This window comes from Theobroma cacao, chromosome 4 (assembly GCF_000208745.1).
Source record: "Theobroma cacao cultivar B97-61/B2 chromosome 4, Criollo_cocoa_genome_V2, whole genome shotgun sequence".
In the NCBI taxonomy this organism is placed as follows: domain Eukaryota; kingdom Viridiplantae; phylum Streptophyta; class Magnoliopsida; order Malvales; family Malvaceae; genus Theobroma; species Theobroma cacao.
In genome coordinates, this window is record NC_030853.1 from 3,982,699 (window position 1) to 4,005,211 (window position 22,513).

General features: G+C 35.0%; 1 protein-coding gene across 1 annotated transcript; it reads left to right on the forward strand.

The window, feature by feature from the left end:
- On the forward strand, positions 144-20,884 carry LOC18601215 (auxin response factor 8). The gene is made up of 14 exons (XM_018119588.1): positions 144-494; positions 685-797; positions 887-985; positions 1,069-1,125; positions 1,228-1,383; positions 1,456-1,540; positions 8,752-8,842; positions 8,997-9,161; positions 9,237-9,359; positions 11,006-11,081; positions 16,895-17,042; positions 18,266-19,257; positions 19,350-19,540; positions 20,463-20,884. The coding sequence occupies exons 1-14, from the start codon at positions 452-454 to the stop codon at positions 20,638-20,640; spliced, it is 2,517 nt and encodes an 838-aa protein (XP_017975077.1). The 5' UTR covers positions 144-451; the 3' UTR covers positions 20,641-20,884.

Below are 22,513 nucleotides of genomic sequence, written 5' to 3' on the forward strand. Positions count from 1 at the left end.
TCAGGATGCTCCCGTACGGATGAGCTAACGGCTGAGATTCTCTCTCCTCCAAGTTCTCTCTCTACTGCTTCATGTCCAGCTTGGTCGGGTCTCCTATAAAACCACTCTTCTTCTCTTCTCTCTTTTTCTTTTCTTTTGAGTCTTTCTCTCTCTCTCTCTCTCTCACTCACTCACTCTTTCCTTTGCAGGTACCAATACCCAATACCCATGGTGTTGTTCTGGAAGAAGAAGAGGAAACACTTTAATCTTCTTCTTCTCCTCGTTTTCAAGTGAAGATCTAAAAATGGGTTTCTTTTCTTTCCTTTTTTAGAGTCTTAGGGTTTCCATTTCCTGTATAATAATTGCAGTATGGGTGAGGGTTGGGATTTCTGTTGGACTTTTTTAAACACATAACAGTTGGGTTCAATTCAATTCAATTTTTCTCTTCCTTCGAGCAAAAACTAAGGTTGATATGAAGCTTTCAGCGTCAGGCCTGGGTCAGCATGGCCATGAAGGTATTCTTCAGTCTTATTATTTTTATTTTAATCCTTTTCAGTTCATCTTGAGTATATAAAGCAACTAAATTGTCATCATTCTTGTAGCTTGTTCTTGCTCATTTTGGCATAAATCCCGATACATTTGCATGTAAATTAGGTTTCATTTCTTTACAATTATTATTTCTACAATAATATGAATGATGATTAGGGGAAAACAAGTGCTTGAACTCAGAGCTGTGGCACGCGTGCGCTGGGCCACTGGTGTGCCTACCCACTGTGGGGAGCCGTGTGGTCTACTTTCCTCAGGGTCATAGCGAGCAGGTTCTCCTTTTTAACTTTCTTCTCTCTGCTTAACCAAATCTCTTTCTTTTTTCTTTTTGGACGTTACTTACAATGAAATCAACTTGCAGGTAGCAGCCACAACTAACAAGGAGGTTGACGCCCACATTCCCAATTACCCCAACTTGCCTCCTCAGTTGATATGTCAGCTCCACAACGTTACCATGCATGTCAGTTCCTTCGTTTTTATTCATTTTCACCCATACACAAATAAAGGTCTCAGAGTTAAAACAGTTTATGCGCGTTATTTCAGGCAGATGTTGAGACAGATGAAGTATATGCCCAAATGACACTGCAGCCTTTGACACCAGTATGATTGCTTTCTTTTTTAGTTCAATACTTTTTGGTTTTTATATTGATGTTTTCTTTTTGTTTTTTTTTTGTTACTTTTTTCATCTATACATTCATACAGGAAGAGCAGAAGGATACATTTCTTCCTATGGAGTTGGGAATTCCAAGCAAGCAGCCAACGAATTATTTCTGCAAGACACTGACAGCAAGTGATACTAGTACCCATGGAGGGTTTTCTGTTCCTCGTCGTGCTGCTGAGAAAGTCTTCCCTCCACTGGTACTATCTCTCTTATATCTTTAGTTCAAAACTGGTATCTGAGTGCTGATGCTATCCTTCTTTCTCTTGCAGGACTTCTCGCAGCAGCCACCAGCTCAGGAACTTATTGCAAGGGATCTCCATGATGCTGAGTGGAAATTTAGACATATCTTTAGAGGTTAGTTTCGACTTCTGTTCCTGTCAAGCATTCTCACAGGCTATAATAATTTTAGGTTCATTGGATTTGTAAGTTGTTAGAGCTTGCCGTGCTATCTTAATTTTAAGGCTCTGTTGGTTTAAATACAATTAAAACTCTGATCTCCAAACTGAAATTTCAACTGGCGAAGAATAAGCTCTTTTCCATAGGCAAAATTCATAGTGTTATAGTGGACTTGCTGATATTTTCCTTTCTTGCTGCTTTGGAAGTTGCTAATAGCACAACAATGTTATGGGCTTATAGCTGCTTGAGATCAATGAATTTTGAGAAACATGTTTGATTATTGTGTTGTATAAGTTACTTAAAACTAGTCTTTTTTGCCTCGAATAGTAATTTTTTCTTGTCTTGTATCTTACTATTTCCTTTGATCAGTTGTCCATATTGGTTCCCCTTGTTTATATGTGGAAGTAAAACATCCATGATTTGTGTTAGGGCTCGTACATTCCTGGTCTGAATATTCATTTCTGTGTGCTTAATTTTTTATCGTTTGTCCTGGAAAAATGTCTTCATGAAACTCTTGAAAACATAAATAGTCTCGCGGTTTACCTCCTGAGCAAGAAATCAAATTGATACTTTTTAAATACCTGTTTCATTTCTTAATCACCCATTGTCATATTTTCATAATATGGCTCATCAGCTTAATATCTCTTTACTTAGCAGGATTCTCTATGTCGTCTTTGTTTTTGTATAGTGCACTAAGTGCTCTTTGTCCACTTGGTTGGCATTTTTTTTTTGTTATGAGGATCTTATCAAATAAGTTTGTGAGATAAGATATTCCTTTTTCTTTTTTCCTTTTCTACTTCCATGCTTTGATGGGGACACCATCCCATCCCACTGGTTTTTACTTTTCAACATTTTAAGAGTGTCCTTTCTATTTGCTGAATTATTTGGTAGAACCAGAATTGCTCTTTTCTTCCCAATTGTGTTTGAGTTCATAAAAATGAATCCTGAAAATTACTTCTTTGTTTATCCTTCATAGCCTTCTCAAGAACAAACATATATTCTCCACCATCCTTAATACACTTGATTCAAATTTTTATTCCGGTTCTCTCATTTTGGCAAGTTTGTATCTCTTTGGCATCTAGCCACTACTAAAAATCAGCATGAGCTAAAACTTTTTCTTCACTTACTACCTTTTTGACCTTTCTTTGTTGCTTTGCATGTTGCTAGATTTTCTCTACAATGCTTTATAAAAAGCTCTTTTAACTTGAACTTTATTTTGTAGTTATTTTTTCTACCACCAAGATTCATTTTGTGTACAAGCCCCCCTTTTTGTTTTTTCAAAACCTTAAAATGTACTTAATAGCCTTTGTTGTATCCAGGGCTGTAATGTGTTGAGTTGGGTCGACATGGTGCCAGGCTCGAGTTTGGTTGAGATTTACTTTTTGTGCTTGAGCTCAATTCGAAAAATAATCAAGTTAATTGAGCTCGTTTCAATTAGGTTTTTACTTATGTAAGGAGCTTGAAACTTGACTTAAGCTCGAGCTAGAGTTCGAAATTAGAACTCAATTGACACTTTAAAATATGCAAATAAACATTATATTTCATTTAGAAATGTCTATAATACTAAAAATATTTAAAAAAAAATCAAAGCTCAATAAGACTTGTGAGCCACTTGAGCTGAGTATTACAAAGCTTGAACTCATCTCAATTGGTTACTTGAGTAGCTTGAGCTCGACTTGACAGTGAATGAGTCAAATTTGAGTATGCATTGAGCTAAGCCTGAATAGCTCATGAGTAGTTTGACTCGTTTACACTCTAGTTGTAACAAGTATTTTCTTGTTACCATCCTTATACACTTTCTTCGCTTTAAATTCCTTGCCCTCCTTTCTTTTGTTGTGGCAAGTTTGTATGTCTCTCGCTTACTTTGGTATTCAACTAGGTACAAGAAAGTGTTTACTTCTCTTTTAGTCTTCTTAGCCATTTTCTTTGTCATCTTGTACTTTGCAATGGTTTCCCTCACATATCGTAAGCTTCCTTAAGAACAAAAACTATTTTTTTTTTCTAATCATGGTCTTTTCTCTTACTTTTTCGACCAAGAGGTATTATAGGTGGACACCTTTTGATTCTTGTAAAATTGTTTGAGCCACATTTTGGATGTGATTACACATATCATCCCACTTAGAATTTGCTTTCTCATTTGCTCACCAACCTTGTTTAAGCAACTTGTTCTTAGAAGTCATAAGTTTCCTCCTTTCAAATATCTCCATTTACTTCTTTCCTTCCATAGTGAGACATAGGGGGCTAATTGAGCGAAGCGAAGCTGGCTAAGGCTTGAGCTTGCTTGAGCTTTTATTTTTTGTGCTTAAGCTTAGGTTGAAAAATAATTGAGTTACTTGACCTCAACTTGACTGGGCTCCATTGTGATCAACTTACGTAAGGAGCTTGAAACTCGCTTCTTTTGACTTGAGGCTCAAATTTAAAACTCAAATAATATTGAAAATGTGTTGATACATATTTTATGTTATTTATATATGTATAAAATATTAAAAAATTAAGAAATTCAAATCTATAAGAATTGAGCAATATAAAGCTTGAACTTGCCTCGAGCTCAACCAGATAGTGAACAAGTCGAGCTTGTGAATACAAGTCGAGCTTGGGTAGCTCATGAGTAGCTTGATTTGTTTACACCTAAGTTTAGCGTGTATGTCATGTATAATAACATATATTGGTGGGTCAAGGTTTTCCTGGTTACACCTAAGTTTGATGTCTACGTCATGTATGATAACATATATTGGTGGCTCAAGGTTTTCCTGGGGAGACTTTACAATCCGTACAATCTGTGTCCTTTGTTTGGTATTTTATCTTTATAAGTGATATGTGATGACATGCTAATCTTATTTCTAAAACAAGTTTAGCTATCATGAGGTCATATGTTATAACAAAGTTTGTGATAGCCTTTCCTTCATCATCTGTCTTTTCTGAAACCATAGTCTCCATGAATAATTTCTGATTTCCTTGGTCTCTTTTTTCACATGCCCATTCAAATCTCCCCAGTGAATTTTTCTTTTCTTGATGGGACCTTTGGATCATACCAATTAAATCTTCTCAGAACTAACTTATCCAATTCTCATGAGGTGCATATACAATCACCTTATTAAAGGTCTTTGCTCCACCACTGATTTGATACCTTTGATTCTGTATCAAATCCTTTGGAAATTCCCAACATCATCCTTCAAGGTCTTGACCATGATGATAACATATTAGTTTTTGTTCTCTTCTTACCTAAATATAAGGTTGAAGCTCAGAGTCAAGTTCCTTGGCTTTTCTTAGTCTCTTGGATTCACTTAATTCTTCTAAATAGCCTCAACGGCCTCCCCAATTACGTGTTAATGACTTAGTAGTCCAAGTCCAAAAACCCACATTACAGTTTTTGGCTATCTTCTTTACCTGCACATGTATAAAGATGCTTATCAATTGAATGAATAAAGGAACATGTAAAATGATTTTTAGAGGTCACAATTTCCAAAGATTTATGTAATTTGCGTCGTATTAATCGTTAGGATTTTGGGTTTAAATGATTTATCACACGGACTGGATATTTTTTTTTTATGTTGGAAATTCGCGCAGGGCCCAGCTACCCTGTAAACGACATGGACTGGATATTCGATAGTACACGTTTTATAAAAAAGGGTTTCAATTCTTGTCGTAATTGTACCGTACTTCAGAAATGTATTTTGAATTTTGAGTTCAAAAAAATGTCTTGATTCATCTTCTTATACAAACATAGGAATTTTTTAGTCGCTTAAATTGACACATTATGTGTATATCCACTAAATTAGAGAGGAGATATTTTCTATTGGGTTGAAAGCAAGTTAAGGATATATAGTAATTTAGAGAAATAATGATTCCTAAAGTACAAAAAAATCCGTACTTAATGGATTGGTTTCAACATCCCAGTGATTTTGACTAAAGCTCTTACATATGTATGTGCTCTGCTATAGCTATAGCATCATCGTGGTTTCATAACAATCCTTATCAATAAAGATTTTGACCAAGTTTTATGATGGTTGTTGACTATCCAATGCAACTCTCCTGGTTTATCTGGCTGGGTGGTAATCATAATATAGGAGCCTTGGACTTAATGTAGTCACTACATCAATTAAATTCTTTTTATTGAATATCACATTTACTGGGATTCCAATTCAATTTTTAATTATTTTCTTGTCAAGACATTTACTAAATGCTTTTTTGCAACCAAACTACAATGCTAAACTAAGCTGCAAAATCAAAGTAGGCTGTGCAGAGCTTGAAAATCAAAATATGCATTAAAAGAAAGTAAATGTAAAATACTACCCTTGATTTAAATACTTTGAATGCTAAAGGAATGGAAAACTTATAGCTGAATCTGAGAAAGGTTGGGCCTTGTTTGTTTGATGAGACCAAAGTATTCCTAGTATTGACTAACAAAAAATGACTAGTGAATTGATAATAATGAACTATAATAAGTATGCAAAGAATTCTCAGGAGTTGTGATTTAAATGGAAATAAATGTAGTGCATGTGGGAGACATCTACGTCCAAAGAAGTCAATATGTAAGTTTCATCAGGGAAAGAGACATTTCACCTCTTGATTAAAGATAGATCAAAATCTTTAAATGCCCATTCTTTCAATTAATACATAATTCTTTAAGATACAGATTGTGCGTACTGTTCATAATTGCTAGAAATCAATTGAATGATTACTTGAGTTGTGTCCAATTTAAACTATCTTGGGTCTATAGTATTTTAAACTCCTTGATTGATACCAAAAATTCTTACCTTAAGCTGAATTTGGACTCTCATTTCAATTATGTTTCTTGAACAAAATTATCTTACACAAAGTTATGCTCTTGATGTTACCATGAATCCATTACACTTGAAGAAAAACTATGGTAAAGTGGTAACAGGTATACTTAATGCACAGGTCACCCTCTTGCATTATTAGTAATTTCTTATGCTCCTTTGCGTCCAGTGTAGGTGTTAGGTACGTGTGTATGTGTTTAAGTGTCTGACCTGTCCGTTGGTCTAAATTTGTGATATGCAGATGGGCAACAAAGGATCTAAAGGCAGAATATGGGTGCAGGGACTTGTTTCCCTCTCTGCCTGCAGTTTTATGGTGAAATGGCTTTATAAAAGTTTTATGTGTAGGTGTCAAAAGCCAAATAAAAGCAAACCAACCTACTGGCTAGGAGACAAATAAAAGAAGGCCTAAATGCTAGTATTTTCTTTGAATAGATGTGGAAGAATCCCAAACCAGCCTAAATTCTTTCTTAGTTCTATACAATTAATCAGGGTCCTGATAGTAGAGTCAAGTTTTCTTTTTAATTTTTATTAAATATCTGTATAATATCTTGTTTTGTCATTGTTTTCTCCACTACTATGATTGGCTATTCTATGCCCATTTTATCCACTGTTACCTTAAGGAATCAATTCTCAAGTGGCCATGATTGCATTTAGGATGGTGATTGACCAGTTAGCAGACACCATATTCAGCTGCAATGTTCTTCTACATTTCCAACCCAGCTTCCTTTTTCTATTCTTGGAATTCTCTCTACCCCAGGGGATATCTTTATCACACCTAATCTGTCCATGTTCTTCGTCTGTGACACCATGTTGTCCGAGTGATGCTGATTTAGCCCAATTCTTGGTGTTACCTCCTAAGACTTGTCTGTTGAATCTGACCGATATCCCGCTTATCCTTACTGGCGTCAAGTCATTTTGATGTGGGTACATGATCAAAAATGTTTGAGTTTGGGCAATAGAGATCATCTAAATATGGTTGATCTAAAGAAGGTCAAAATTTCTAAGATATTTTGAATTGATTTATTACTTTCACAGCTTGAGATGAAGAACTTAGGTGTCAGTTTGACTGTTAAAATATTATTTTGATGAGGCATTTAACAGAAGAGAATGCATGATTGGGGCTGCAGTGTGATCAGCACCTAGTTATGGCTCTTTGATACAAATTCATGGTAGCACTTGGTTGGATATGTTTCTAGCTTTGATGATTTTTTTGTCAAATCAATTAGTTGAACTTGTCAGAAGTCATAACATCATGCAATAAACTTGACCCTCTTTATATGAGAGAGTGTCATCTTATCTCTAGTAGTTATAGAGACCATTTCCTTGTTTTTGTAATTATAAACTAATGATTGGGGCTAGTGGGGCCTATCACTTGCATGTGTTCACGTTGAGTGACACTTTCTTGGATTTCGGTTATTAGTTGAATGGATTGGGCTTTTATAAGTAGTACTTTGATAGTTCAAGAAAGAGAGTTGACAAGGTCAATTCTTAGTCTTTTATGCAACTTACATTGTATTGGAGTTTGTCACAGTGCCTCATGCATAGAGTTTTCAAGAAATTTTGTAAAATGTTCTTTAATAACAGTTGTCCATTTTCTAAAGGTTCAGTGCTTTTATTGTAGTTCAACTGGGCTCTAAATTTAGAAGCTTTGGCATGCAAACCATATTTGGATCTTGTGTAAAATCCTGGTAATCAGTGACAGAAATAAAGACTGATGCATTGCTTTCTGTGCCCATATTGTGAAAACATGAACTTGTCAGTATTTTTGCTGCTAGAATCTGTAAGCTATCGAAAGAGGATGATTCCCTACTACTTTCAAACGTAGAGGAACTTAGAAGCCAGATCTGAGATAAATTGCCAAATACTGGCAACCTCAAATCGTCAAATATGCTTCAAATTAAGGTTTCAGTGCTAGAACCAGCGTTGATGCATACTTTAAAGGGTTATGGAAGTTACTGCCACCGTGCTTAGTCATCATGTAATTAGAACTAGCTATGAGGTTTCACTGTATGTAATGAAAAGACCTTCACTAAGTGGTTTAACTTGGCAGGGTGTGGGACTAACAATTGCTAAATAAATCTCAAAACTCAAAAACTTATAAAATGAAGTTCATATATATATGAGATTCCCTTAAATTCTTCTCAGTTGATTGACTTAGATATTCTACATACTTTGAGGTACTACTTCAGTGCATTGGCTTGGTATTAATTTTTCTCTACTGGTTCTTTTGAGCCTGTAATTGGGGGAACCATGGTTGTACCATCTTCTTGGAACTACAACCATTTTAATGATTAATTAGATTGTGTTTTGTTGCACACTAAAATGATTTATCTAATTGTATAACCATTGATTTCTATTTAATTTGACATAATGTCAATCAACTTGCAGGACAGCCTAAACGTCACCTTCTTACTACAGGCTGGAGTGTGTTTGTTAGTGCCAAGAGACTTGTTGCAGGGGATTCTGTTCTTTTTATTTGGTATTCATTTTCTTTTTCCTGCCAATGCTGCTCAATCTGTATTTTTTTTTAAAAAATTTCGTCCATGTGGTTTGTTGGGTTACATAGTTGGAGTGGAGGGCGAGAGTATGTAAATATTAGTTGTTGACCATATCTTGTCAAATTCTGTTATTAGGAATGAAAAGAATCAGCTTCTTTTGGGAATTCGCCGTGCCACTCGCCCACAAACTGTAATGCCATCATCTGTTTTATCTAGTGATAGCATGCACATTGGACTCCTTGCTGCTGCAGCTCATGCTGCTGCAACTAATAGCTGCTTTACAATATTTTATAATCCAAGGTGGTGATATTTTCTTAACCTCTTTCATTGCTGTTTATGTCTTATCTGTTAACATTATTCTTTTCTTATGTCCAGGGCTAGTCCATCTGAGTTTGTGATACCCCTTTCAAAATATGTCAAGGCTGTTTTCCACACACGTGTCTCAGTTGGGATGCGTTTTCGGATGCTTTTCGAGACAGAAGAATCAAGTGTTCGTAGGTATTATAGTTCTTGATGGTTCACTTAGTATTATTTGAGTGGTTATCTCATATGATTCCATGAATTGCTTCTGTTTATTTGATTTGTGTTCTTGAAAGCCATCTACAATGTTTTTTTAAATCTTTCAGTGAGTTTCTGATATTGTGGACGGTAACTTGTGTATACATTGAAATAAGACTGCCATGTAAGTCACTCATGCTGGTGCTCATGTCAAATATTAGGTAAAATGTTCATGGTGTGAAAGCAGTGTCCTTGCATTAGATATTGAAATAGTACTTTTTGAAAATTTTATATAATTTTTTTTCCTTAAAATATTTGGATTTTTAAGTTTTAGTAGAACTAGTAACAGTCGGTAAAAGTTGGGATATTGCACCATGCTTTACTCTTCCACACCACTTAATTTTGTTATTTTTTTGAACTTCAGGATCATGAGAAATGGAGTATAATTGATTAAGTTTTAAACTTTCTGTTTATATATCGTATACAAGTAATTTTGTGTCAATTTAAATCCTAACACATAACTGATTGTATCCAAACCTAAAAATCTCGACAATCATAAGTTTGGGGTTTATATGGGTTCTCTACAAGTTCTTAATATGTACATTAGGATAAGTTGTGATTTAAATAATACTGAATTATAGTTTCAAGGCTGTGTGGTAATAGAGAGATTGGATAAGAAGAGCTAATCTCACTTTTTCTTTTTTCTTTTTTTACTCTTTTCTAGAGGGAGAGAACTTATAATAACTTTGTTTATAATGCAGGATATACTTTGGTATGAAAATTTGATAACTGAACCTTTTTTTTGTTAAAAAAAACTTTGTTGTGCAGGTAGTTGAACTTTTAGGAATGAGTTAAATTGTAGATAAAATAACTACATATTAAATTAGTAAATATAAATATGTACTTAAGCTATATATTTCAGGATAATATTGTCAGAGAAGAGATTAAATTACATGATAAATACAAAGGGAGTGACAAGGATGAGGTTAATGTTAGGCAACGTAAATTATAACATCACGGGTGCATAGAGTATCTAATAGAATATTCTATTGTTGCAGATTGATTAGATGCTAAAAAAGTAACTAAACGTTTTTCAGATATTGTTGAGGCTTCAGAGGAAAAATGAGCGAATATGATGCAAAAGAAACCAAAGGTTGATTTTAAGAAAAAGGAAAAGGAAATGGAAGAAACAAAAAATGATGGGGAGAAAAATAAGGCAATGAATAATTAAGAAAGGGACAATGAGTGAAGAAGAAAAGGGGGAAAACAGTAAAAATGATTACAGATATTATGCAACTAAGTGCGAATGTGAATGCTAGTATTATTAGAAAAGAAGTTTGTGATGTGGAAGCAGTGTCTGTATACTAGAGCAGAGAGCATCAGGTGCGGCCTTTTTAAGAAATTCCCTAGTCATGACAGCCATTGATTAGAGAACCATCAATATAAGACTCTACTCTTAATTTATTGAAAATACTGTTTTTGATGGACACTATTTGATATTGTCTGCCAGTTGGTGTTTGTCTTCAGCATATGTTGAAATTGCAGTCCTAAAGGTGTACCTCTTGATAGTGTGGCACCAAAGAGCCACTGTTTCTATGTTGCACCATATATATGTTTATTTCTGGATGCCTTTTTTCATTCTCCAGGTATATGGGTACGATAACTGGCATAAGTGATTTGGATTCTGTTCGCTGGCCAAATTCTCATTGGCGGTCTGTGAAGGTAATTATTAACATACTTTTACGTGCATCTTGTAATAGATGGTGCATGGCACCTTTTGTTTATTGTTTGTGATGTTATGATGTCATATTCTTTTATATTATCCATGTGAAGAAAAATTCTTCTGTATTTGATGTCCATTATTTTTTGTATAAAATTTAAAGGATGAAATTTACTCTAGAAATTATCTTCATGTCTATATCTTCCATTAATTGTTGATTTATGAATTGTTTCTAATTGGGGGATAGAACACAAGTTGCATAATTATGTGAACTTAGAATCTTGGAAAAAAGAGGTTAGGGAGATTGTGAGACCTGTAATACTGAGTTACGGAGGTAGTAGGATTATCTAATAGTAGTTTATAGTTTAAATCCTTTATATCATTTGTAATCATAATGTGCTTGTATAGCTGCTAGGATTCTTGAAGTTTCTTGTGGGAGCATGCTTCTTGGTATTAAAAAAAAGGAATATTTTATATCTTGTTTTGTTTGAATTTTCAGCTTTATCAACTTCATCATATTAAATATCTTAAGTACCAAAACTAGCCATTTCATCATCTAGAAGGAGAAACACATGTAGATGTTAGCAGGGACAAATGAAAAGTGACACACAAATAACCCAGTTTAACAGCCAATAACCACCCTTTGTGAAGGTGGTTGTTCTTGGCCACTCTAAAGCCTATTCCACTGCAGAAAGCATCCACCACAACTCAGTGTGGCCCTAAACCCACAATACCCATTTCCAAATAACTGCCACATGTACTAGGAAATCAAACAATAAGCCCAATTTTTGTAATCAATCCGTTCAAAATTTGTGAGATGTGTGAGTATATAAGTTGGTTTCATGAGGGGTGAACATTCTCCACAAAACCCTATCCACCACAACCAAGCATAACCCAACTCACCATATTTATTGCCAAAGAACTGCCGTAACAACCAGAAAATCAAACAATAAACTCAATCTTAGCCGCAATCTATTCAAGACTTAAGATGTGCAAGTATAGATGATGGGTTCATAGAACGAGTGAAATATGTAGAAAATAGGTGGTTGATTCTATAATGGGCTATCTAAATGGTTAGTTGTTGAAGCTGAATTCTCGAGGGGAGATTCAATGTGCTCTACTGGTATTGATAATACTACTAAGGTTCATATGTATGTGTATTTGTATATTAATTTGGATTTGTGTGAATTTGAAGATTCTTAATGAGAGTGGGTGGTGTAGGACAAGGGAGGGGAAAGAGAAATTGGTGTAGCCGGAAGGTTTACGGTAATTAGAACTCAACAATTAAGCTTGAATGGGTTTGATTGTGTTTGGAACAATAGAAAGATAATTGGTTTTTAAGGAAACCTCTTGAATCAAAATTCAGAATAAACAAAGATGATGATAATTAAGATAAATTCTAATCAAATAGAAGGATTAGAATTCTACTCCTAATACAAATTCTCCTCTTAATAAATAAACTTATTATACTAAAATCCTAATAAAGATAAAAAAAGAATCCCAAACTAAATCAAATAAAGAAAATAAAATCCTAAGCTAACGAAAATACTAAATAAAATAGAATTCTTGATGTGCCTGCATCAGTCCCCTTGGGTCAGAAAAGACTCGGCTTTGATGAGTGGGCCTTAACATACTTCTCATAGATGTTTGGATCCACTCGTTTCAATTCCTTTTCAGCAATCCAAGTGCTTTCATTAGCAAGTTTACCAAGCCACTTCACTAAAAATTGTCTAATACGGGTTCCTTGGTCTAGATCAGAATGATGATGGTCAGAATACACAGCAAACTCACGATAAGCCAAGTAGTGCTGCCAATGACGAATGGCCCTTACCAAAGCATAAAACTCTAGTCTTAAGTTGAATAATGTCATCTAGAGTCCGTCAACTTTTCACTAAAAAACTCTATAGGCTTTCCATCTTGACTAAAAACTGCTCTAATTCTTACATGTGAAGCATCACACTCAACAACAAATAACTTCTCAAAATCTGGTAGTGCAAGAACCAGGGCTTTTTTTGCAGACTGACCACTCAAATCCATCTTTCTTCAAAGATTCAGTTATAGGACTCATAATAGAACTAAAATTTCGAATGAATCTCCTATAAAAAGATGCCAAACCATGAAAACTCCTTACTTCTTTGATAGATGTAGGTGCTGGCCACTCTGAAATTGCACGAATCTTCTCTGGATCTGGTTTCAAACCTCCTGCTGACACAATGAAACCAAGAAATACCACTTCTGGTTGCATAAAACTGCACTTTTTCAAGTTTATATAAAGCTGCTCCTTTTGAAGAACTTCTAAAACTTGTCGTAAATGTTTTAAGTGCTTTTCCTTAGTGTGGCTATAGATCAAAATATCATCAAAGTAAACCACCACAAATGAATTCAAGAAGGGCTTGAGCACCTTTGTCATGACTCATGAATGTGCTTGGTGCATTTGAAAGGCCAAATGGCATCACCAACCATTCAAATAATCCATCCGGAGTTTTGAAAGCTGTTTTCCATTCATCTCCACTCCTCATTCAAATTTGATGATATCCGTTCTTCAAATCGATCTTTGAAAACACTCCGGAGCCAACTAATTCGCCAAGCATCTCATCCAATCGAGGAATAGGAAAACAATACTTGACTGTAATTTTATTTATGGCATGGCTGTCCGCACAGATCCTCTATAAACCATCTTTCTTAGGAGCTAACAAAGCTGGGCAAGCACAAGGACTTTTACTATCACTCACTAGATCTTTCTCCGACAACTCCTCAACCTGTCTTTGTACCTCGGCTCGCTGCATAGGTGGCATTCTATATGCTGGCAGATTTGGTAATGATGCTCCCGGTACCATATCAATTGCATGTTGGATGCTCCGTAGAGGTGGTCGACTTTTTGGCAAATCCTCATTAACCAATTTTCTAAACTCCTTCAATAGCTGCTGAATTTTGGTTGGATATTGAGGTGATTTACCCCTCTAATAACTCTTCAAAAGCTTAGTTACCAAAGCATACATAATTCTCATCTCACTACTTTCAGCTTTAAAATTTTCAGCGGACAAATACCCAGTGATTTTGCTGTTTGTAGGGCTTGAAGTTGCTGATTTTTTAGTCTCTTTTTTAAGAAGATATAAAGTATACCTCTTGTTCTCATTGTAGAAGGAATAAGTAGTTGGCTTCGTCTTATGATCCATATCGTGATCATATAATCAAGGTCTACCAACAAGAATATGGCCAACATCCATTGGCACATCACATAAGGCCTCATCATCCAAGTTACCTCCCGTAGTGAATTTCTCCAAACATTGAATAGTTATTGGTACCCCATGTCCTTTCTTTAGCTACTCAATCTTGTAAAGATGAGGATGTTTGCTTGTAGGAAGCTTCAATTTGTCTACTGCCTCTTTTGAAATAATATTTTCTATGCTTCCTCCACTTTACTTTTACAAACAACTCGTGTGAAAAATACTTCGCCTCTTGCAATCATTTGCTTCCTCATTTACTATTGTTGTCATCACTCTTCATACCACTAATGACTCATCTTGTGCAAGATAAACATCGATTTCTTCTATCTCCTCATCATGCTCATCATAAACAGGCTCTAACTCTTCCCCTAATTTCGCTAAGTTCACCCTTCATTGTGGGCAAGCAAAAGAAATGTGCCCCTTTTACCCACAAGCAAAACATCGAATCTGGGAATTGTTGTCCCCTTTTTTTGTATAAGAACCATAACTGTTTTGTCACCATAAGGCATTATACCCTTGCCTTTATCATTCTTTCAACATGGGTTGCACCTCTATTAGTTTTATTGGTTGTGGCAACCCCTCGATAATTTTGTTGGGATGTTTGATAACCTCGTCTTGCTTCGGAATTTCTTGCCACTGGGTGCCATATAAGGGCTTTTTAGCACCATAGCATAAAACTTGTTTTTCTAATGCTAAAGCATATTGACGAGCATCTTCAATGTTGTACAAATGAACTACTCCCATCTCATCTCTAATAGAATGATTCAAACCAGGAAGATAATGAGAAGTAATTTGTTCGTTACTCTCTGGTAATCCAACCCGAATTGATAGGTTATTGAACTTTGATGTATACTCAACAGTCGTTATTTTGCTTCAAACAAAGAAACTTTTCATATAATTCCATAATATAATCAGCAGGTAAAAATTGCTCTCGTAATTTGTTTTTCTTGTGCTCCCAAGTGTTGACTTTAAGCGTCCCTTGTCATGCATGTTGCTTTTCAACTCGCTTCCACAATTGAAGTGCGGTACTTTTCAATTTCAGCTATACAAATAACACTTTTCGATTTTCAGCCATGGGTTTCCATTCAAAGTAATTTTCCAAACTCTCTTCTCAATTTAGATAATCCTCCGCATGAAACTTTCCATGAAAATCAGTTACTTTGATCTTGATTCCTTCACCATTTAAATCAAGAATGTGTAATAATCGGCCCTCCAATCCCACTCTTGTCGCTTGATTTGCGGCTCCCTCTTTACGAAAGGGGTTCTCAATCTGAAATTCATCATCATCCTCAAGATTTTGAATCTTAAGGGGGTTGTGGTCACCTTCCGGATTCTCCATTTGGGCTTCAACTTGCATAGCCCGGGTCAAGTCATCAATATTCTCCGTATCTCAGCCAACTCAGTTTGTTGGGGCTGGTTGCCTCTAATTCACCCTTTACCTCAGCCAACCATAGTTTCCTAACTAAAATAGTGGGATTGTTTGCTCTAGGATCACCTATTTATAGTAATTAAGATAAATCTTAATCAAATAGAAGGATTAGAATTCTATTCCTAATACAAATTCTTCTCTTAATAAATAAACTTATTATACTAAAATCCGAATAAAGATAAAAAAAGAATGCCAAACTAAAAAAAATAAAGAATAAACTCCTAAGCTAATGAAAATACTAAATAAAATAGAATTCTTGATGCGCCTGTATTAGAAATGAAAAATTTTCAGTATATTCATTTTTCCATCGACAATGATTCAAGGTGGCACTCTGTTGATGCCATTGATGGAAGTTAGGGATAAAAAGAAGGAACAGGGGAGAGAAATCAGAAAGAAATTAGAAAGAAATAAGAGAGAAGAATAAGTAGGTAGGGGATCCCATTTCTATGTGCAATGGACTGAGTTCAGTGGAGAAAAATGAGGAAAAAGATCCTTATCATTTTTAGCTGCCTGAATACATTTAACACACTTACTAAGCTTAATTGTATGTAAGTTACATGTGCTTAATTGTGTTGAAATGTTGGCTGAATGCATAAAATGGTATGCACTTTCTTCTGTGGTGGTCTCAAAATTAGGTCTAAAGGCATCGCTCTGCATTATTAATGTCTGGTGCATCTCATAAGGAACAATTTGAGAGGTGCACTTTCTTTTGTGTTGGCCTTATAATTAGGGTCCCAATGCATTATGTTGCATTATGTTTTTGTTGTTAGCATGTTGATATTGTATGTTCTCTATCATCTATAGCTCCGATAGCATAACACAGAAGTACTTTTACCTCTGCATCTGTTATATCTGTTTGTACGATGTTTCTAACAATTTCAACTATATGCTCAAAATTGTCTTCCCGGCTTACAATTCTTTGTAGGTATCTATTCTGTCAATTTCAAAAGAGAATACCTATGCAAAATGCTAAACTTCGGGTTCACTGACCCGTAGAGTTACTATGTAGTCCCATTAGCATGCATGGAAATTTCCACGTGTCTTCCATCTCCCTGTGAATTGTTTTTATTTGCACAAGTTATCATCATGCTGAAAATTTTTCTCTACCCTAAACTTTTAATTGATTGGACTTCAATTTTTTACCCACTTCTGTGTGCAGGTTGGCTGGGATGAGTCAACAGCAGGTGAGAGGCAGCCAAGGGTATCATTGTGGGAGATTGAGCCTTTAACTACATTTCCAATGTATCCATCTTTGTTTCCCCTCAGACTGAAACGCCCTTGGCATCCTGGTTCCTCATCTTTGCATGGTATTGTTCTTTCTGAAGTTCAGTCTTAAGCCCCTTTCTAAAGAAATCTGGCTGGACATTTTATTTTATTTCTATGGATTTGAGATTGGTTAACCTGTCTTCTTTTGGGGTTGTGAAGTTAAGACTGTGTTGTTGCCTGAGGCAAGAGTGTTTAATGATTCTTGTTTTACAGGTGCCTTGATAAGAAGCTGAGGTAGGAATCTCTAATGTGTATAGAGAATTTTAAGTTTAAAAGCTATATCTGAAAGGAAACTTTGGGATTGTGCTATGCCATGCTTAGCTAGGGGTGCCTTGGCATATTGCATGACATTTATTGTAGTAACCCACTCAAAGCTTTAATAATAGTGCTGCTAATAGTTAGTTGGTTGTCTTCAGACCAGATCCCACCTTCCCTTATTGTTAAGCATCCTTTTGGCAATAAGCGGAGAGGCAGAACTTGTAAGACCACATTATTTCTTAGAATTAACCAATATAAAATGACACCACCTAATGCTGCGCCTGACATGTAAAATTCAATGCTAACAATTGGAACAAATGGGCCTTTGACATGTCCTGTTGAAACAGGACAACAAACATCTAACAAGACCAAGACTTTCTAGGGGATCTGATACCAGTTGAGCTTCCAACCTAAAAGGTTAAAACAAATTGGCAATAGCTTGAGAGGTCTAACTTGAATATGAAGCCTAAAACAAATGCTAAATTCTTATAATATAGGATAAGACAACTTAATTTTTAGATCTGATGGATTAGGAAGAGAACCAAACCTGATCCTGACAGGAACCAACTTGACTTGAGTGACTTTGGTCGAGGCCTGGGCCTAGTTACTTTTGTTGGGCATTCTAATTGTCACATTGATTATAGAGTAAGAAAACAAACACCCAAACCCACACCTACACACACCCTCACGTTTTCAAGGTTTTAATTCTTGATTAAACTCATATCAGGAAGTATTTGTCCTTTGAGAAAAGGTGATGTGCTAATGGATTTAGAGAGTTTTTCCGACGCTCAGCCAGTATTGCAATTCATTTGGCTGGATTATTTGGAAACACAAGTGATTGACAAAATGAAAGAAAAGTAGTATCTGCACTGTGGCATATATGGTTTTCACTGCTTACCTTAACCGTAGACAGTTTGATCATGATGCATGGGTTAATATGTTTATCACTATTGCTTTTTGTATCTGATTCTTTGGATATCTTACCATGATAATCGTCTTCATGCAGATAACCGAGATGATGTAGCTAATGGCTTAATGTGGCTAAGGGGGGGATCTGGAGACCAAGGACTACACTCTCTTAATTTTCAATCTTTCGGCTCATTTCCGTGGATGCAGCAGAGGCTAGATCTTAGTTTCCCAGGAAATGATCATACTCTGCAGTACCAAGCCATGCTGGCTCCTGGGTTGCAGAACCTAGGAAGTGGGGATCCCCTGAGACAGCAGTTGCAGCAATCTTTGCAGTATGTTCAACAGCCAGGCAGCCATAATTTACTGTTGCATCTGCAGCAGCAGCAGCAGCAACAGCAACAGCGAGCTGTTTCACAGTCAGTTCCACATAACATGCTGCAGGCACAATCCCAAATTCTATCTGAGAATTTGCCCTCAGTTCTTGGACAGGAACAAGTAGGCAATCAACTGGAGGAACAGGCTCAGCAACAGCATAACATGAATCAAAGTGATCAGCTCCAGCAGAGGCAGCCGGTTAATGTGCCTTCATCATTTCTGAAAACAGATTTTATCGAGTCAGCAAAGTTCTCAGGATCTGTTCCGGCTGCCCAGAATATGCTGGGTTCATTGTGTGGTGAAAGCAGTGCAAATCTTTTGAACTTCTCCAGAACTGGTCAGTCGATACTAGCTGAGCAGTTACCGCAGCAATCCTGGGCACCAAAGAGTACTCATTCACAGGTAAATGCCTTTGCTAGCTCAACATCACTTCCACCAGTGTTTCATGGCAAAGATGCTATAATAGAGCCAGAAATTGGTAGCTCTGATGCCCAGAATTCTGCTCTTTTTGGTGGTAACAATGATTCATATGGCCTTCTACTCCCCACCACTATGCCTGGTTTTGCTACATCATCAAGTGAAGCTGATGTGCCCTCAATCCCATTAGGGGATCCGTCATTCCAGAATCCTCTGTTTGGTTGCATGCAAGACTCTTCAGAGCTGCAGAGCACAGGGCAAGTTGACCCACCGACTCCAACTCGAACATTTGTCAAGGTATATGTGCTGCTGTTTATAAAGGTTAATTTTGTTTTCATCATAGCTTGCTAAAGATTAAAGTGATGTTGATTCTATTTTTGTTTTTGTAGGTTTATAAATCAGGGTCGGTAGGACGCTCATTAGACATCTCCCGGTTCAGCAGCTACCATGAGCTGCGAGAGGAGCTGGCGCAGATGTTTGGAATTGAGGGGAAGTTGGAAGACCCTCTTAGATCAGGCTGGCAGCTTGTATTTGTCGACAGGGAGAATGATATACTTCTCCTTGGAGACGACCCTTGGGAGTAAGTACTTTAGAGTCTTCTCTTCTGTGTCCAAACCCCTTAAAACGTGTTTTTTATATTGTCCTTAATGAGTTTTGACCTCCTTTTCCCCTGTGCATTCATTTTTATTTATTTCCTCCTCGAATGCCCACCCATCCAGCACAGCATTCTTTTCTGACTTATGCTCATTTTTGACATATTTTGAAGCATTGCTGCCCAGTACAACAATATTGGTCTTATTTTCATCTTGTAAGAGTTTGTAGGATTTAGCTGTTATACAAGACTCTCAATGCACTTCCCTTCATTCTGCTTGAATCTTTTGAGTGACATCTTTATCAGTTTTCCCATAGATTTAGATTACTCTCTTTTTGGTACGCCTTTTTATATTTTCACACTTCTAATTGATCTTCCATTCTCATTGTTGCTTGTAGTGAAGTTGCATTTCAAAGCTTTGTTTTAGATTGATCAAGTAGAAACTCTACACTCCAAATCTCAAAGCTGATTCTTGGTGTAAACTTATTGGATTGGAAAAATACTATTGTCTCTTTGTGACTCCTCAAGCTACTATTTCATTATATATATTTTTTACACTATGGAAATAAGCAATGGGCTTCTTTCTTCTTTAAGACCCTCTGAAAAAGAAATAAAATCTTTTAGAAAAACGAAAAAACCTGACAGACGTGAATGAAGAGAGGTTACTGGATCACGAGGTTGAATCACATGATCGAGATCAAACTGTGAGAATTTTGCATTTCGGAAACATAGCTTTAGGTTTAAGCAGTTACAATAATTTCCTTTTCTTTCTTAACCAAGTCACCGTATATTAGTACTTTCATTGATTGTTTTTGGCATTTCGCATTTTGATGATATTTAATTGATAGTCATTTTGGCATTTAAGCCTATGAAGTGTGGTTAATTTTTGTTTGTATAACGAACCATGCAGCGCATTTGTGAATAATGTTTGGTACATAAAGATACTTTCACCAGAGGATGTGCAGAAGATGGGGGAGCAACGGGTGGAGCCGTTTAGCCCAACCCCAGGTCAAAGGATGAATAGCAGTGGCACTGGTGCTCGAGACCGTGTCTCTGGACTATCATCTGTTGGTTCACTCGAATACTGAGCCTGCATCTGCATGTATGAAGGTGCAACAAATTCCAATGAATTTTCTGCTATTGTGTTTCTCCCTTTAGTAGTCTGAGTGCTACATGAGACTTGTTTTGCCGAGACTAGTTATCCCCTTGGCTTTAGAATACGTGTAACTAAGTTCACACCCTAGGTTAGGGAATTAATTTATCTCCAACATTTGTTGCAAATCAATACATGTCCGTAGACTTTAAGCAATATATGGTACTGTTATTGTGCAATTACGGCTTCTCCTTTCCTTTCTTATTTCTCAATAAAAAACTTGTTTTTCTTACATTGCTTTCTTGCTATTACCAATGAAAATTAAGCAGTACTTCCTAGGAGTGCAATGAGTGTTTTAAAGGGATCATTGCAAGTTCCAAAACGTGTACTGGCCTAAAGCAAAATGAAAAATCCCACGTATACTACATTCTCGAAGTAATAAAACTTCCATGTGCTTTCAGGATAAGGATTGTACACTCACATTCCTTACAATGTGTTTAATAGAGATACATTGTGGTGTTTATTTTGAAAAATTAATGCAATTTCGTGTTGTAATGACGTTTATTTGGAAAAATCAACGCAATTTCGTATCATAATTTACTTTGCACAATTATCATATTTGATTTGATATTTTTACTCTTCATTTAAAAAATTGATTGAAAATCTTTTTCAACATAACTTATACTTCTTGATTTGACATTTTCGGGTATTGTCAAATAGATAGATGAAATCTTATATAGTGGATCAATATACTAATTTTTTATAAATTTACATATAGTAAAAATAAATATAATCAAGTATAACATTTACAATACATATAGGAAAATAGACAAATCAATCAAAAAATTCCAAAACTTAATTTTTATCACTTTAAAAATTTTAAAAAATAAGAAATAATTTTAAATTTTTAAAATAAATCTATAAATTAAATTTGAAAAATATAAAAACGATTTTTCATTATTAGAAATTCTAATTTTTTTAAAAAACTTAAAAATAATTTTTAATTGTTTAAAAAATTCTAGAACAATAAAATATGGAAATAATTTTTATTTTTAAGAAATTATAAAAGATTAGAAAATTCATTAAATAAAAAATATATTTAGAATTTTTGAAAAAATAGAAAATACTCTTTTTTATGCTTATAATTTTTAAAATTATAAAAATGATTTCCTCTATAATTTTAATAAACTTTTAAAAATAAAAATAATTTTTTTTCAAAAAATCTCCTTTTGAGTTTTTTTTTTCAAAAAAAATTCTTTCCATTNCTTTTTTATGCTTATAATTTTTAAAATTATAAAAATGATTTCCTCTATAAATTTTAATAAACTTTTAAAAATAAAAATAATTTTTTTCAAAAAATCTCCTTTTGAGTTTTTTTTTTTCAAAAAAAGAATTCTTTCCATTTTTAATTTTTTAGAAGAATTTTATAATAATAATAATAATAATATATTTAAAAATTCTCAAAATTACTAACAAATAAAAAATTATTTTCTAGTTAATACTAATGTGGACTTGCCTTGTCCGATGGTTGGTTATGGGTTGGGAGAATGTTGGCTCTATTTCATAGGAATAATTTATTTTATGAAGTTTGATAGTCAAATTTCTATATGTTTCTTTTTTGCTTATGCCATATCTAAACTAAATTTGTGCTATAATAAATAAAATAAAATATATGAGATTATAATATTTTGAGATTATAATAAGAAATGAAAAAAAATATATTAGATTGTAATAAAAAATGAAAATAAAATATATGAGATTAAAATTTTTTTTAATAGATGATATCATATAAAAATTTAAGAGAATTAGATAAAGAAGTTGGAGAGAGAAGCTCTGAGTGAAAATAAAGTTGTTTTGAAAAAAGTCTC

What these genes read in the sequence shown, in the direction of transcription:
- LOC18601215 (XM_018119588.1), top strand. Translation starts at nt 452, where the DNA reads ATGAAGCTTTCAGCGTCAGGCCTGGGTCAGCATGGCCATGAAG. An exon ending in CACTGCAGCCTTTGACACCA is followed by an intron (nt 1,126 to 1,227) that starts GTATGATTGCTT and finishes ACATTCATACAG; the next exon opens with GAAGAGCAGAAGGATACATT. An exon ending in AGAAAGTCTTCCCTCCACTG is followed by an intron (nt 1,384 to 1,455) that starts GTACTATCTCTC and finishes TTTCTCTTGCAG; the next exon opens with GACTTCTCGCAGCAGCCACC.